Below are 15,925 nucleotides of genomic sequence, written 5' to 3'. Positions count from 1 at the left end.
AATATGCAGACCTTCAAACTAAGTACTTGTATTTGGTCTAAGAAGTTTAAATGCAGAAACTGTTTAGACGAAAATCAGAATAAAATAACATAAAAAAGTTAAATAAAAAGTGCACAAAAACACACATTGTTCAACATTGCAGCTAGAGTACCTTGGTAAAGGTAAAAGCTTTCAGCAGAATTTTAACATTTAAAACATTTTCTCATCTCAGAAGGGGATGCTATACCTTCAGGATTGGTTGAGATCCAACCCTGAGAACTGGCCACAGCCTTGGTTTAGTAATGAGTCCCCTTCATACCTTGGTGCTGTTACATCTGCACTTGGCAGCTGAAGGCATCTGTGTTGGTCCCATGTTAATATGTGCCCTCATTGCTGAGAAATATAATGTTTTAATATATGCAAATGAGCCTCTCGGAGCAACGGGGGTATTGGCGTTACACCTAAAGGCTCTGCTCTAACAGCAACTACTGCACTCTCTCCACTTTGATTGACAAGGCCAGGGAGCACAAATGTCATCACACCCAGCCCTGTTAAAGTGGAGAGGGTGCAGCAGTTACAGAAAGAGCTGAGCATCTAGGTGTAACTGCAACGCCCCCGTTGCTCCTAGAGTAGCGGTCAGCAACCTTCAGCACTCCAGATGTGTTGAAACTACGACTCCCAGCATGCTAATTCACTTTTATGGGAGTTCTGAAAATAGCTAAGCAAGTGTGCATGCTGGGAGTCGTAGTTTCACCACAGCTGGAGTGTCGAAGGTTGCTGATCCCTGTCCTAGACGCTCATTTGCATATATTTAAACATCATTTTTCTCAGCAATGCAGACACATATGAACATGGGACCAACACAGACTCCTTCAGCTGCCACGCACACATGTAACAGGTCAGACAGTGTTATAGGAACAAATTTGCTGACAGCTGCCCTTTAAACAGGGGTACGATACCCTTGAATGAGAGAAACCCGAGAGCCAAAGACAACACATGCAATTTGCCCATCAAGTGGTTTAACAGTCTGTCCATGGTTTTCTCTTTAAAATATTTTACACTGTATGAAAAAGGTTAGGCAACACCCCTTATGACATGGCAAGAAACTGAAATATCAATTTGGACAGAATTATTAGACTGGGGTTCATCATATAAATTGCTGTAAACTATCTGCAATACTGAAGGGTAAATAAGCAGCTTAAAACAAACTGGGTCCATGAGCTGCTAGAACTGTAAAGATGAAAGACCAAAGCACTTAATTGTTGAACAGCCTGACCCTGGATTTCTGCAAGAGAACTCTGTGCTCTGAATCACTGTTTTCATCTTCTTTTGCAACCCAGCTGGGCTTCAATGGAGTCATATCTGGGGCTACAACATCAATGTCCTGAAAGAGTAACATGGCAAGTTTTACTGATTTGAGAAAAAAGAAAAAAAAAAAAGATCTGAAAAACGAAAGAAAAACAAACAAGAAATCTACTGTAGACTATAGGTCAATAATAAAGCATCTATAATACTCGGAGCCTATCCAATACACGAAAAGACAAGTTAGTTTCTATACGTGTGGGCTTCCCACAATTTGAAACCCAAATTGCAGGACATGTATGATCCGTCCAGTTCCATTTGAAAATGTTCTCAAAATGTTCTCAAGTGACCTCCTGTCTGTTACCAAAGGGGTCATGACCAGACAATAGTGGAAACGAGGGGAAAAAAAATCCAGACCTTTATCTAGTTCACCTTTTATTATTACAAACAAGAAGTAAATCATAAAAGAATTCATATATAACTTAAGTTAAAAAAATATATATATAAAAAAGCTTAATTTAGAGGTGTGTTTTTAAGGTCAGCAAATACCGTATTTTTCGCCCTATAGGACGCACCGGCCCATAAGACGCACCTAGGTTTTTGGGGAGGAAAATAAGAAAAAAAATATTTTTAACAAAAAGGTGTGCTTTTGGTGGGTTTGGAACTAATGGTGGTCTGTGGGTGGCACTATTACTGGGGATCTGTGAAGGACACTGTTATGGGGGGGATCTGTGGATGACTGACACACTGTTATGGGGGGGGATCTTTGGATGACTGACACACTGTTATGGGGGGGATCTGTGGATGACTGACACACTGTTATGGGGGGGATCTGTGGATGACTGACACACTGTTATGGGGGGGATCTGTGGATGACTGACACACTGTTATGGGGGGGATCTGTGGATGACTGACACACTGTTATGGGGGGGGATCTGTGGATGACTGACACACTGTTATGGGGGGGGATCTGTGGATGACTGACACACTGTTATGGGGGGGATCTGTGGATGACGGACACTGTTATGGGGGGATCTGTGGATGACGGACACTGTTATGGGGGATCTGTGGATGACGGACACTGTTATGGGAGGATCTGTGGATGACGGACACTGTTATGGGAGGATCTGTGGATGACGGACACTGTTATGGGGGGATCTGTGGATGACGGACACTGTTATGGGGGGATCTGTGGATGACGGACACTGTTATGGGGGATCTGTGGATGACGGACACTGTTATGGGGGGATCTGTGGATGACGGACACTGTTATGGGGGGATCTGTGGATGACGGACACTGTTATGGGGGGATCTGTGGATGACGGACACTGTTATGGGGGGATCTGTGGATGACGGACACTGTTATGGGGGGATCTGTGGATGACGGACACTGTTATGGGGGGATCTGTGGATGACGGACACTGTTATGGGGGTTGCTAATCGAACCTTAAATCCTCATCCTAGGTGCTGTAATGCAGGCCGGGCGGCCGGCGCGTCACTCGCTGACGTACGTCACTTGCCTGCTTCATTCATAAAGTAGGCGGCGCAGGCAAGTGACATCAAGGAGTTACGCTGCCGCCCGCCCAGCCTGCATTACAGCACCTAGGAATAGGATTTAAGGTACGATTATCAATATAGGAGTGAGAGGGCATATATAATAAATTTTAATCGACTAAGACATTTAATATTAGTATACCGGAGCGGCGGGGCGGTGCTATACTACACTGATTGCACCGCCCCGCCGCTATTCCCGGCCCCCAGCTCCTCCTCCCAGTCCCTCCCCCGGCCCCAGCTCACGCTACATCGCATCCAGCGATGTTAAATTGTCAGCATTCGCCCCATAAGACGCAGGGCCATTTCCCCCCGATTTTTGGGGGGGGAAAAGTGCGTCTTATGGGGCGAAAAATACGGTATATTACTTTTCTGAGCAATCCAGAAATGCAAGGATGGATCTGAGAGAGGGACACCAAGAAGTTCTACTGCAATAACAGACCTGAGGTTTGGAGAAGTCCCTGTTCATGCACCACTGCACAAAATATCTCTTAGCCACCTCCAAGCTCTTTTCATCAGTTTTCTTGCAGTAGACACGGATGATCTGCTCTGCAAACTTCTCTGGGAGAAGCTGTGAAACCTAATGGAGAAAGTTGAAAGATAAAGAAACTGTAAAAAATTATTTGTCCAACTTTTTTTAATGTAAAAATAAACTATTTTAATTTACACAAGGACATTTTCACCATCATTCAGATGAGTTTCATTTTTAAATGATACTGTATTTGTTTCATGCAAACTGACAGGTAATTTAAGGTTTGCACAGTAAGAGAGAGAAAGCAGTCAATTAGCAGTTCCACTGTTATTGGGGCGTCTGCAGTAGCTCTAGTTACAGGTGATTTTAGTCAATAGCAGAGATAACCTACTCTCCTCCAGCTGTCTGACAATTTTTTTTTTTTTTTTTTTTTTTTTTTTTTAAATTTTTTATTGGGAAAACTACATAACGTTTACAACAAAAAATTTATTACAATCTCTCAATTCTTAGTAACCCAAGTAATTATATGTGCGTATATTCCACTCATCTTTTCAAAATATTTAGAAAAACCCTCCCCTCCCTCCCTCCCAGTTTGTGGTGCGTCAAAGTAGGACCCCTTATAAATAAAACAACTTGATCTCAGCTAACCAGACCTCCAACCACCCCATATCCTGGTCCATTGGTATTCATTTTCCCTCCGTCTATATAAAAAATTTTCGTAGTTCTTTACCTTATCGATTAAATTTATCCATGTGTTTTTATTTGGAGTGGATCGGGCAAACCAGGTGCGGCTGATCAAAACTCTAGCCAACATGAATACTCTACTCAAGAAAATCTTTTGATAACTATGAATTTTTAATTTGGAGAGATCATTGAGAATAAATACTTGTGGTTCAAAAGGGATTAGAATTTTTAATTTACACATAATATAGTTATTGATACCGTTCCAGTAGTTTATAAGTTCTGGACAGGTCCATATTATATGGAGAAAGTCTGCTCCTACAGTGTCACATTTGGGACAATTGGACGTGTCTCTTAACCCACATTTGTTCATCCACAGTGGAGTAATATATAATCTGTGGCAGATATAAAATTGTATCAGGACATGGTTAAAGTTCTGGGATAGTGAAGATAGATTCCCAAAAATATTATCCCACCCTTCTATTTGTACATTCGGACAGTCCGCCTCCCACGCTTTTTGTCCTGGAGAGTGTATATCACTAAACCGTGCTTTAATTAATAACTTATATATATTTGAGATTTTTATTCTAGAATGTGTACCTCCTACCCAATCATTCAGAAAGGAAACATTATCTATATCCAACAGCCGCTTATCATCCAAGCTGGATAACACAGAACGCAATTGGAAATACCTAAACCATGAAAGATTTTTTAAATTTTGTGTCATTTCCATATAGGATTTAATTTCTCTATCTTTAGCTACCTGTGAAATATATAAAATTTTATTCTTCTGCCAAAATGTGTCAGCTGCAATTTCATCCAGCCTTTTTAAATACAAATTGTGCCAAAGAGGCGTAAATGTAAGTGAACCCTTAACTTTCAACCATGTCCTAGTTGTAGCCCACACCTTAAGGAGTAGTTTTATAGTCTCTCTATAGCCTTGCTCATAACTCTTCAATAGGCCAGATTCCAACAAGGAAAAAATATTATTGTGGGCATGACTAGTTACCAACTTCCCCAGAAGTGCGCTATGCTCTGATTCATAGCACCTCAATAGCTGGGCTGCAATAAAGTATCCCTTAAAGTAGGGGAGATTTAAACCCCCACACTCCACTGATCTATACAAATACTCCAACTTAAGTCGAACTCGCTTTCTTCCCCATATTAAATCATTAATTAGACTCTCTATAAGTTTAAAATGTTTGTCTTGTATCCAAATAGGTGTATTCCTGAGCACATAGAGCAATTGTGGTAATATCACCATTTTAACTAGTGAAACTCGATCAGCTCTAGATAGGGGAAGTTTCAGCCAAATTCCTATTTTAGCTCTAATCTTTACCATGATGGGAATCAAATTAAGTTCTACAAAATTTTCGACCCGAGGCGATATCGTCAAACCCAAATATTGGAAGGTATCAACAATATCCAACTGTGTAACAGGAATCTCTTTCTGTGGTAGGGGGTCTATTGGAAGCAGACTAGTCTTGGTCCAGTTTATAAGAAGACCAGACACCTCACCAAATAATTTAACCATTTGAATAATCCTAGGGAGAGTGGTTTCCGTATGGTCTATAAAAAACAGAACATCGTCTGCATATAGTGAGATACGATCTTGTGTTCCCAGCGTACCAAATCCTTTGATCTGATCGTCCTGCCTAATGGCCATCGCAAGGGGTTCGATATATATATCAAATAGTAGGGGAGATAGTGGGCAACCCTGACGGGTGCCTCTATTTAACTCGATACTGCTACTCAAAATTCCATTAAGACTCAATTTAGCCCTTGGAGATCCATACAACAACCTAAGAGTGCGTATAAACCTCTCTCCAAAGCCCATCCTAGCAAGAACCTTCCAGAGGAAGCGCCACTCCACCCTGTCAAAGGCCTTAGAGGCATCTAATGACAGGATGGAGCGGGCGGTCCCCCCAGGGGCCTGGATATTAGAAAAGAGCCGGTGTAGATTATAATGTGTACCCTTATTTTTCATAAAACCGCTCTGATCCGGATGGACTATGGAGGAGATGACCCCAGAGAGCCTTGTAGCGAGGACCCTCGCCAAAAGTTTTACATCTGCATTAAGCAGTGAAATTGGTCTGTAAGATTCTAAATCTAGAGGGTCCTTGCCTTTTTTTGGAATTAATATCACTGTAGCCTCCATCATTGAATCCGGCAACCTCCCATCCTCCACTGATTCAGCAAAGACCTCCAGTAATCTAGGAAAAATACAGTCCCCATATTTGCTATAAAATTCATATGGAAGCCCGTCTGAACCAGGAGTAGAATTGGGTGAACATAATTTAATAGCTCCCTCAAGTTCCTTAATTGAGACCTCCAGTTCTAATGCTTTCTTTTGGTTCTCACTAATAGTTGAAAAGTTGATCCTATCTAGGTAAAGATCTATCTTATCGTCTGTAATATTAGAATCAGCCTTATACATATCAAGAAAATAATCAAAAAAGGCCTTCTCCACCGGACCCTGACCAATAGCTATTCTACCATCCCTCACTCGAACCCTCTCTATATGTTTTTTAGGTTGTTGATTGGAGATTACTCTGGAGAGTAGCCTACCGGGTCGCCCAGACTCTGTAAAATATTTTTGCCCTTTAAAGAAAAGATTCTGTTGAGCTTTATCCAGTAAAAAATTAGCATATATTTGTGTAGCTTTTTGCATATTTTCCCTATTTTTCTCCGTCTTATTTATATGAAAGGATTCTGTCGCTGTGATCACATGTTTCTCTAGATTCTTCTGTTTTTTCCCATATTCTCTTCTAAGATTCGTGATATTACTAACCATCAATCCCCTCATGTAGGCCTTAAAGGTATCCCATACCACTTGAATTTTTGCCGAGCCGTCGTTGATATCCCAGAATCGGCCTATTTCATTTCGAATTATTTCATGTGTCTTTATGACTGATAGCCAGTAGGGGTTTAATCTAAAGGGAGGTTTTGATATATATCTAACCTGAGAGAAACATAGTTCAAGTACTAACGGGGAGTGATCGGATATTGACCTTGTTTCATATTTCATTCGTTTTATCAATTTCATATATTTGCTATTTATCAGTACTAGGTCAATTCTAGACAATGATTTACCTGCTTTACTAGAACATGAAAAAACCCTTTTCCCCTGTCCCAGATATTCCCAAGCGTCCTCAAATCCAGCCTCCAGGCAGAATCGTGCGAGGGGGGACCCCTGAACCGTACTGTCCCCCTTAGCACTCATAGAGACCCTATCACGTAAAGGATCGATGACACAATTAAAATCCCCAATAATCAATGTTGGACATTCTGGCCATTTATCCATGAATACTAGAAGAGAATTAAGAACCAGCAGAGAAAATGGCGGAGGAATATAGACAAAGGCCAAAATACATAACTCTCCCCCTAACCTGCAGTATAGAAAAATAAATCTTCCCTGTTGGTCGACAGAGGATGCCTCGCAAACGAAGTCAATAAGTCTATGTATCAGCACCGTAACCCCTCTCGAGTAATTGGAGAGGGTAGAATGATACGTATGCACAGCCCATCCCCTGTCGACCACTCTAGTGGTCTCCTCAGTAAGATGGGTCTCGAGCAAACATATTATTGCTGGTAGATGGACCTGAGTCAAGTCAAAAACCGCTTGTCTCTTACCTCTTTCCCCCAAACCACGTACATTCCAGGAAAAAATTCTAATCATCGTCATCACCAGTGGTTAGATGGAAGATTAGGAGAGAGGGAAAAAGGAGAAGACAAGATGAAAAGGGAAAATAATAAACTGAAAAAAAGGGAACCACACCTACTTTGACGCACCACAACCCAACCCCCCCCCCCACCCCTCTCCCACAGGCAACCCACCACATATTGTAGTAGATTTCTTTCCTAAGACCAACCCTCGACCCTCCCCCCAGTCAACCACCCCCCCGCCGCCATTTTGAAGCAAAGAAGACTCATTTAGGGGTGTGAACCCCCTATATTACTAGTTATTCCCGTCATTTCATAACCCAATTGAGTCATTGATTGTTTCGGTCAATCCAGTCCGCGGCTTCTTCTGAGGTATCAAAAAAAAAAGTTTTATCCTCAAAAATAATCCGCAGTTTGGCCGGGAATATAAGAGAATATTTAATATCCCTCTCTCTTAACTTCTTTTTAACAATCATGAATGTGCGTCTCTTTTCTTGTATTTCTTTCGAAAAGTCAGGAAAAAAGGCCAGTCTAATCCCATTATAAACAACCGGTGAGGATTCCCTCGCCCTTCTCAAGAGGACATCTCTGTCCCCTGAAGTCAGTGACTTAGCAAGAATTGTCCGAGGTTGTCTCCCTGGAATTGGTTTTCCTCCTGGGACCCGATGAGCTCTTTCAATCATGAAAAGAGGAGAAAATGATTCTTTACCAAAGTTCTCAAGAATTAATTTCTGTACGAATTCAGTTGGATTTTTTCCTTCCTCACCCTCTGGAATGCCTATTATTCTCACGTTATATCTTCGTGACCTATCTTCAAGGTCCACTACCTTTTTCTTCAGGAGATTATTTTCCACTTTAAGTATAGAAACTTCCGTATTTATTTTTTTGGATTCCTTCTGTATAAAAGTAACAGAGCTTTCAAGGGTGTTGAGTCTGACTCGCATTTTGGTCAATTCCTCTTTTATTAGTCCCACATCAACTTGAATAGATCCAAGTTGGGTTGTAACCACCTGTATCAAATCTCCGTTCTGTTTAACCGCTAGGAGTATTTCTTCCAGCGGGGACGAATTGTCATCAGGGATAACTTCCCCCATTATTCCATCCTCCTCCTCAGGGTAACTAGCGCCTTTTTGTATTTCTCGCTCAGTTACCTCCAATTCATAATTCTTTTTTCAGAGAATTCCTTTTGTCCGCCCCTCGTATTGACCCTTGGGGATTTCAGAAACTGGTCAAGTTTTGTTGGTTCAGCCGTTCTAGACCCCTGTTTCTGACCTGATAGATCGGTCGAACGCCTTGGGGCTTTTGGGCCCATATCTTATTCCTCCTTTTTTTTTTTTTTTGTAAATTTTTTTCTTTAAATATTCTTTTCTTGGATATTTATTTGATTTTTGATTTATTTTTTTTTTTTCCCTTATTCCGCCTCCTTACTCTCCTGTACTCTCCTATACTCTCCTTACTCTCCTTCTTTCTCTTTTTCTTTTTTTTTTTTTTTCTGTTCCTTTTCTTTTGCTTTTTTTTCCTTTTTTTCTTTTTTTCCTTATCCCCCCTTTTTTTTTTTTTCAGTGCCTTCTTCTTAGTTCTTGTTTTTTTTTTTTTTTTTAAACCCTTTTATTTTTCGCTCCTCCCTATTTTTTTTTTTTTTTTATTTTTCTTTTTATGTCCACTCTTCTTTATACTCTTTCTCCTCTTATTTCCTTTTTTTTTTTTTTCCCCTTCTCCAGCTTATATTTTAGACTTTAAAGTTAGCTTTCTTGTGATCTTATGATCAAGTGCAGCTTATAATCATATGTAACCATACATACACAACTTACTCAAAGTCCATTCAAGGTTAGTTGGAGTCAGCGGTCATGGGGAGGTTAATCACTAGAGGAGAGAAACTTATAGCTTCCTCAAAATATGAGGGAACAGCAGGTTACTCACTGACATCAGAACCAGGGGGGGTAACGGATCAGGCAGGAACCGGAGGCACACTCAATGGAGGTAGAGGAGAGAAAACCTCCAGACAGCAAACTGTTTGCAATGAAATGGAGAGCAGGAGAGGAGGCAGGAGCGGCAGCATCAGACACGGCACAGTCAAGAAGGAACCGGAGGCAGCCTGAACCCAACAGCCGATATCGGCACCGTAGCAGGCTTTGGGCAAAGAGCAGCAGCGCAGATCACGCGGTCCCGGTCACAGAGAAGGTAGATGTAGAATTCGGCACACAGACGCCGGCATACTCAAAGCGGCAGCGAGGTAGCAGAACAGCGGGGAGAGCCGGGAGCGTGACGTCCACTACGTCATCACGTCTTCACTCCATGAGGGTGGTGATATCTGGTCAGCTGTCTGACAATTTATAATCCGACCTGCTCAGGCTAAATTGAAGATGTAATGAAGTGATGCCTAAATATGTTGCTGTAGGCTCAGGACCTGCACATCCTGCCATCAAAAGATGCCTTTCATGGACTTCATTGACTTGTAGGCTTGTCACGAACCAGCGGGTGTGAACACTCTGTACCACGTGTTGTCTAAGTGAACCAATCGTTCTTCACAGTACACCTGATAGTGGGGATAGACTTTCCCAAGGGAAACACCAGGTCGCTGCCTCTTGAGGAGGATAGGCACATGAGACAGCTGGTCCAGGAGGTACCAGAGGTACAGACATAGTCTTCAGGCCGGGTCGTAACCAGGAGCAACAGTGTGGGACTGAAGTATGAGGCAAAGGAGAAGTCAAACAAGCAATAGGTCAGGGCAGGTACAGGTCAAGCAATCCGGCTCAGCAACAGGAGAGTCAAGGCAAGCAGGCAGGGATCAAACATGTAGCCAAGTCCAGAAACACAAGCACAGGTCAGGTAAACAGGAACACAAGCAGAGATAACCGCAACCTTTGCATGACACAAGGACCTTGAAGCTCAGGCACCTGGGAAGGGGCTGGGCAACTTATATAGGTATAGGAGGGCTAGGATTGGTCAGCAATGTCACATGTGCTAACCAATAAATAACAGGAAGGGACATGTGCCAGCCCTAACGGAAGTTCTACAGAGAACAAGCTGGAAGCATGCTGTGCTCATGGCTGGAAGGAAACGACGGAGCAGATTCCAGGACATATGCTGTCTGCAAGGACGGAGCCCAGGACTGCAGCGGTGAATGGGGAAACAGCGACAGCAGATCACTGCTGAACCCGGAGCCCGGGACCATGGCGATAAGCAGGGGAACATCAGCTAACAGCAACCCCTGTTACAAGGCTGCACACTATTTGTTAAAAAGGGACAAGAATTGTGCATGTTGATATCCATCTGCCTGATCCATAATTCTTCAGACCTATACCGTTAGGTGAATAGCTCAGAGGCCCTCATCCATATTAGATGGTCAGCCAAACAGGAGAAACCAGAACCTTTAAAGAGATCTTTCCACAGCAACAAGGACCCTTAAGGGATGGTAGTACAATGATTATATTGGAGGTCTAATCATTTACCCCTTCCCAAACGCCTAATGTAAATTTATGTCCGCAGTTGGGTACTTAAAGACAGCACCCGCAATAGCTGCCGGGTGCCTGTTTTAAATAGCAGGCACCCAAGACAATAACGTTGATTGCACACGTTTAACCCTTCAGATGCTTCATGATTGCTTGTTCAATATCCCTAGGGGGAAACTATAAAAAAAAATGTAAAAAAAAATTAAAATAATTTTTTTTTACACCATACCCCTTTTCCCTAAAATTTTTATACATAAACAAAAAAATTAAACACTTGGGTATCATCACATGCAAAAACGACTGTACTATTAAAATATAAATTCAAAATGGCCGATTTAGAGTTTTTCGGTCAATTCACCTCCCACAAAAAACTGAAAGTCATACACACCAAAATTATACCAAAGTACAGATCATCCTGCAAAAAATGACCCCTCACGCAGCTCCGTACACATAAAAGGAAAAAAAAAAAAGTTATGGGGATAAGAATATTAAAGTATGAAGTATTAAAATGTGAGAAAAGATTACATATGTGGTATTGTTGTACTTGTACTGACACAGAGAATAAATGTAACAGGTCAGTTTTTCCTTCTTTCCACTAGATTGTATGCAACTGTAAATAGTGCCACTAGAAAGCAAAACTTGTCCCACAATAAACAAGCTCTCATGCAGCTATGTGAATTGAAAGATAACGTTTTGGCTCTGGGAAGGCAGGCGAGAAAAAACTAAAATGAAAAAATAAAATAAAAAATTATTTGAAAATCGCTGCATCAGGAAGGGGTTAAATATACAATACAAACACAATAAGCACCTATACAAAACCTTTAACATGACCATGGACTGCCATACTACAGTCGTGGCCAAAAGTTTTGAGAATTACACAAATATTAGTTTTCACAAAGTTTGCTGCTAAACTGCTTTTAGATCTTTGTTTCAGTTGTTTCTGAGATGTAGTGAAATATAATTACACGCACTTCATACGTTTCAAAGGCTTTTATCGACAATTACATGACATTTATGCAAAGAGTCAGTATTTGCAGTGTTGGCCCTTCTTTTTCAGAACCTCTGCAATTCGACTGGGCATGCTCTCAATCAACTTCTGGGCCAATTCCTGACTGATAGCAACCCATTCTTTCATAATTACTTCTTGGAGTTTGTCAGAATTAGTGGGTTTTTGTTTGTCCACCCGCCTCTTCAGGATTGACCACAAGTTCTCAATGGGATTAAGATCTGGGGGAGTTTCCAGGCCTTGGACCCAAAATGTCAACGTTTTGGTCCCCGAGCCACTTGGTTATCACTTTTGCCTTATGGCATGGGGCTCCATCGTGCTGGAAAATGCATTATTCTTCACCAAACTGTTGTTGGAAGAAGTTGCTGTTGGAGGGTGTTTTGGTACCATTCTTTATTCATGGCTGTGTTTTTGGGCAAAATTGTGAGTGAGCCTACTCCCTTGGATGAGAAGCAACCCCACACATGAATGGTCTCAGGATGCTTTACTGTTGGAATGACACAGGACTGATGGTAGCGCTCACCTTTTCTTCTCCGGACAACCCTTTTTCCTAATGCCCCAAAAAATCGGAAAGAGGCTTCATCAGAGATTATGACTTTGCCCCAGTCCTCAGCAGTCCATTCGCCATATTTTCGGCAGAAGATCAATCTGTCCCTGATTTTTTTTTGGAGAGAAATGGCTTCTTTGCTGCCCTTCTTGACACCAGGCCATCTTCCAAAAGTCTTCGCCTCACTATGCGTGCAGATGCGCTCACACCTGCCTGCTGCCATTCCTGAACAAGCTCTGCACTGGTGGCACTCCGATCCCGCAGCTGAATCCTCTTTAGGAGACTATCCTGGCGCTTGCTGGACTTTCTTGGACACCCTGAAGCCTTCTTAACAAGAATTTAACCCCTTTCCTTGAAATTCTTGAGGATCCTATAAATTGTTGATTGAGGTGCAATCTTAGTAGCCACAATATCCTTGCCTGTGAAGCCATTTTTATGCAACATAATGATGTGAACGGAAGAACAATGATTTCAAGCATCACCCTCCTTTTAACAGGTCAAGTCTGCCATTTTAACCCAATCAGCCTGACATAATGATCTCCAGTCTTGTGCTCGTCAACATTCTCACCTTAGTTAACAAGACAAATTACTGAAATGATCTCAGCAGGTCCTTTAATGACAGCAATGAAATGCAGTGGAAAGTTTTTTTGGGGATTAAGTTAATTTTCATGGCAAAGAAGGACTATGCAATTCATCTGATCACTCTAAATAACATTCTGGACTGTATGCAAATTGCTATTATAAAAACTTAAGCAGCAACTTTTCCAATATTTATGTAATTCTCAAAACTATTGGCCACGACTGTACATGTTTGTGTTGAGAAGTGTTTGCATTTGCTTGCACTGTAAGGCTACATTCACACGACCGTATGAATGAGCCGCATCCGTTCCGCAATTTTGCAGAAATGGTGCAGATCCATTCATTTCAATAGGGCTGCAAAAGACACAGTGTGCCATCAGCATGTGCAGTTCCATTCCACAGCCCCGCAAAAAATATAGAGCATGTCCGATTCTTATCCGCAATAGCGGACAAGAATAGGCATTTTCTATATGGCGCTGGCCATGTCCGTTCTGAAAAATGCGGAACGGCCACGGTTGGTATCAGTGTTTTGCGGATCTGCAATTTGCAGACTGCAAAACACAACACGGTCGTGTGAATGTACTCTTCGTCTTAAGTCCATGATGCAATTACATTTTTAGAGGTTAGCCCAACTCTTTATTAATCTTGAATTGTTAAAAAATAGTGGCGCTTACAGCAAAATATCTCACACCAGGACCATAAATGGTGCCATTAGAAAGTACAAGTTGTCCCGCAAAAAACAAACCCTCATACAGCTATATGAATGGAAAAGATGATGATTACCCTTACCAGTAATTGGATTTTCCTCCACAATGGCACTAAGCAGGAGGACATCCCACCTTCCAGGGACAGGAAACAACGTAGAGAACAAAGTTTAAAAGCCTCCTCCCCTTTACTTTCTCCAGTAAATACCTAAGAACTCAGGATGATGCTGAAGAAACAAGATTTTATTTTGGGAGAGACATTTTTTTTTTTTCATTCATTAGCACATAACAATCGAAAAGTACCAGCGTGGGAAAAAACCCAGTGCCGTTGTGGAGGCTACACGGAAAATCCAATTACCGGTAAGAGTAATAATCATATTTTCCGTACGCCTCCCCAACGGCACTAAGAAGGGGGATTAACAAAGGAAACAGGCTAGGGAGGGACTGCTGCAGACAAAACTTTTCGTCTGAAAGACAAGTCCCTGTTGGACTGTACATCCAGTCTATAGTAATTGAAAAACGTTGATGTACTGGACCAGGTTGCTGCCTGGCAGATTTGAGACAATGATGCCGAGGCATTTTCTGCCCAAGAGGTAGACACTGCTCTTGCAGAATTCGTTTTCAATTCAGCGGGTGGAGAGCGTCCTCTTTCTTTATATGCCATGCCGATTTTAATCCAGCGAGCGATGGTAGCTTTTGAAGCTGCCGGCCCCTTATTTTGTCCTGCTTACTGGACCAGCAGAAGATCGGTTTTCCTCAGTTCTTTCGTAGAATCCAGATAAGACAGCACACACCTACGCACATCCAAATAATGAAACTTTAATTCCTTAGATGATTTTACTTGGGCGCAGAATGTAGGCAACGAGATTTCCTGCTGACAGTGAAATTTTGATAACATTTTTGGTAGGAAAGAAGGCTCATGTCTTAGCACAATTCTGTCCTCCAAAATATTAAGATGCGGAGGCCTACTGGACAAGGCTTGAATTTCTCCGATTCCCCTAGCCGAGGTGATGGCTATAAGAAAGGCTTTTTTTTTTTAGGGATAGGAGTCAGAGAGAGTATCCGTCAAGAGGCTCAAAGGGATGATCCATCAGGACAGAAAGAACCAGGTTAAGATCCCAGGGAGGAATCGTGGACCTATGCCTAAAGGCACTAAGAGCATCTATCTGGACCTTAATGGTGCTAACTGAGTACTTTGTCAAGACCTTTTTGCAAGAAGTCTAAAATTACCTTCGTATCTGGTGGTAGAGTAGGACTCCAGAAGTCCCTGGAAAATTGGAGAAAGGTCTTCCAAGTCCTAAAATAGATGTCGGACGTGACCGGTTTTCTGCTGGAAAGAAGAGTGTCGATGACGACATCTGATAACCCTTTTGACTTCAGGATGGACCGTTCAAATTCCAGGCAGTGAGTTTTAACTGGTTGATTGTTGGGTGCCAGGCCGGACCTTGAAGCAGGTGGTCTGGGATCTGAGGAAGAATCCAGTACCTATTTCTGGAGAGACTCAGAAGCAGGGGAAACCACGCCCTTTATGGCCAATATGGAACAATCAGGATTACGCAAGAGCGTTCTTCTGCAATCTTCTTTAGGACCTTTGGGAATAATTAGATTGGTGGGAAGGCATACAGGAGACCTGGCAGCCAAGGACCTGAAAAAGCATCCACTCTCGTTGGGTTGTCACTGAACGAGAGGGAAAAAAAAAATTGTTTTGTTTGTTCCTCTAAGAAGCGAAAAGGTCCACCGTCAAATGTCCCCATTTGCTGCAAATTTTAAAAAAGACTGATCTCTTGAGGCTTCACTCTCCTGGAAATAACCTCCTTCTGCTCAGAAAGTCTGACAGAATGTTCTCTTCTCCTCTTAGATGGACTGAGGAGATTGACTATGTGCGTCTCGGCCGAGGAGAAAATCCGGGATGCAATCTGGCACACAGTCCTGCTTCTCGTGCCCCCCTGTTTAGGTTGTCTGAGGATCTTCACATTCTGGAAGCGAATG

General features: G+C 42.1%; 1 protein-coding gene across 1 annotated transcript in view; it reads right to left on the bottom strand.

Moving 5' to 3' along the window:
* Positions 1-764: 764 nt before the first annotated feature.
* Positions 765-15,925, bottom strand: part of SAMHD1 (SAM and HD domain containing deoxynucleoside triphosphate triphosphohydrolase 1) — a 77,720-nt gene continuing 62,559 nt past the window's right edge. Inside the window, exons 15-16 of the mRNA XM_044297871.1 lie at positions 3,275-3,412; positions 765-1,363 (exon numbers count right to left, since the gene is read on the bottom strand). Coding sequence (XP_044153806.1) covers positions 1,235-1,363; positions 3,275-3,412 — 267 coding nt within the window. The 3' untranslated portion in view covers positions 765-1,234. The remainder of the gene's footprint in view (positions 1,364-3,274; positions 3,413-15,925) is intronic.

Source organism: Bufo gargarizans, chromosome 6, assembly GCF_014858855.1.
Source record: "Bufo gargarizans isolate SCDJY-AF-19 chromosome 6, ASM1485885v1, whole genome shotgun sequence".
NCBI lineage: Eukaryota > Metazoa > Chordata > Amphibia > Anura > Bufonidae > Bufo > Bufo gargarizans.
The sequence above is the reverse complement of the archived record's forward strand: the minus strand, read 5'-3'. Positions and strand labels throughout refer to the sequence as shown.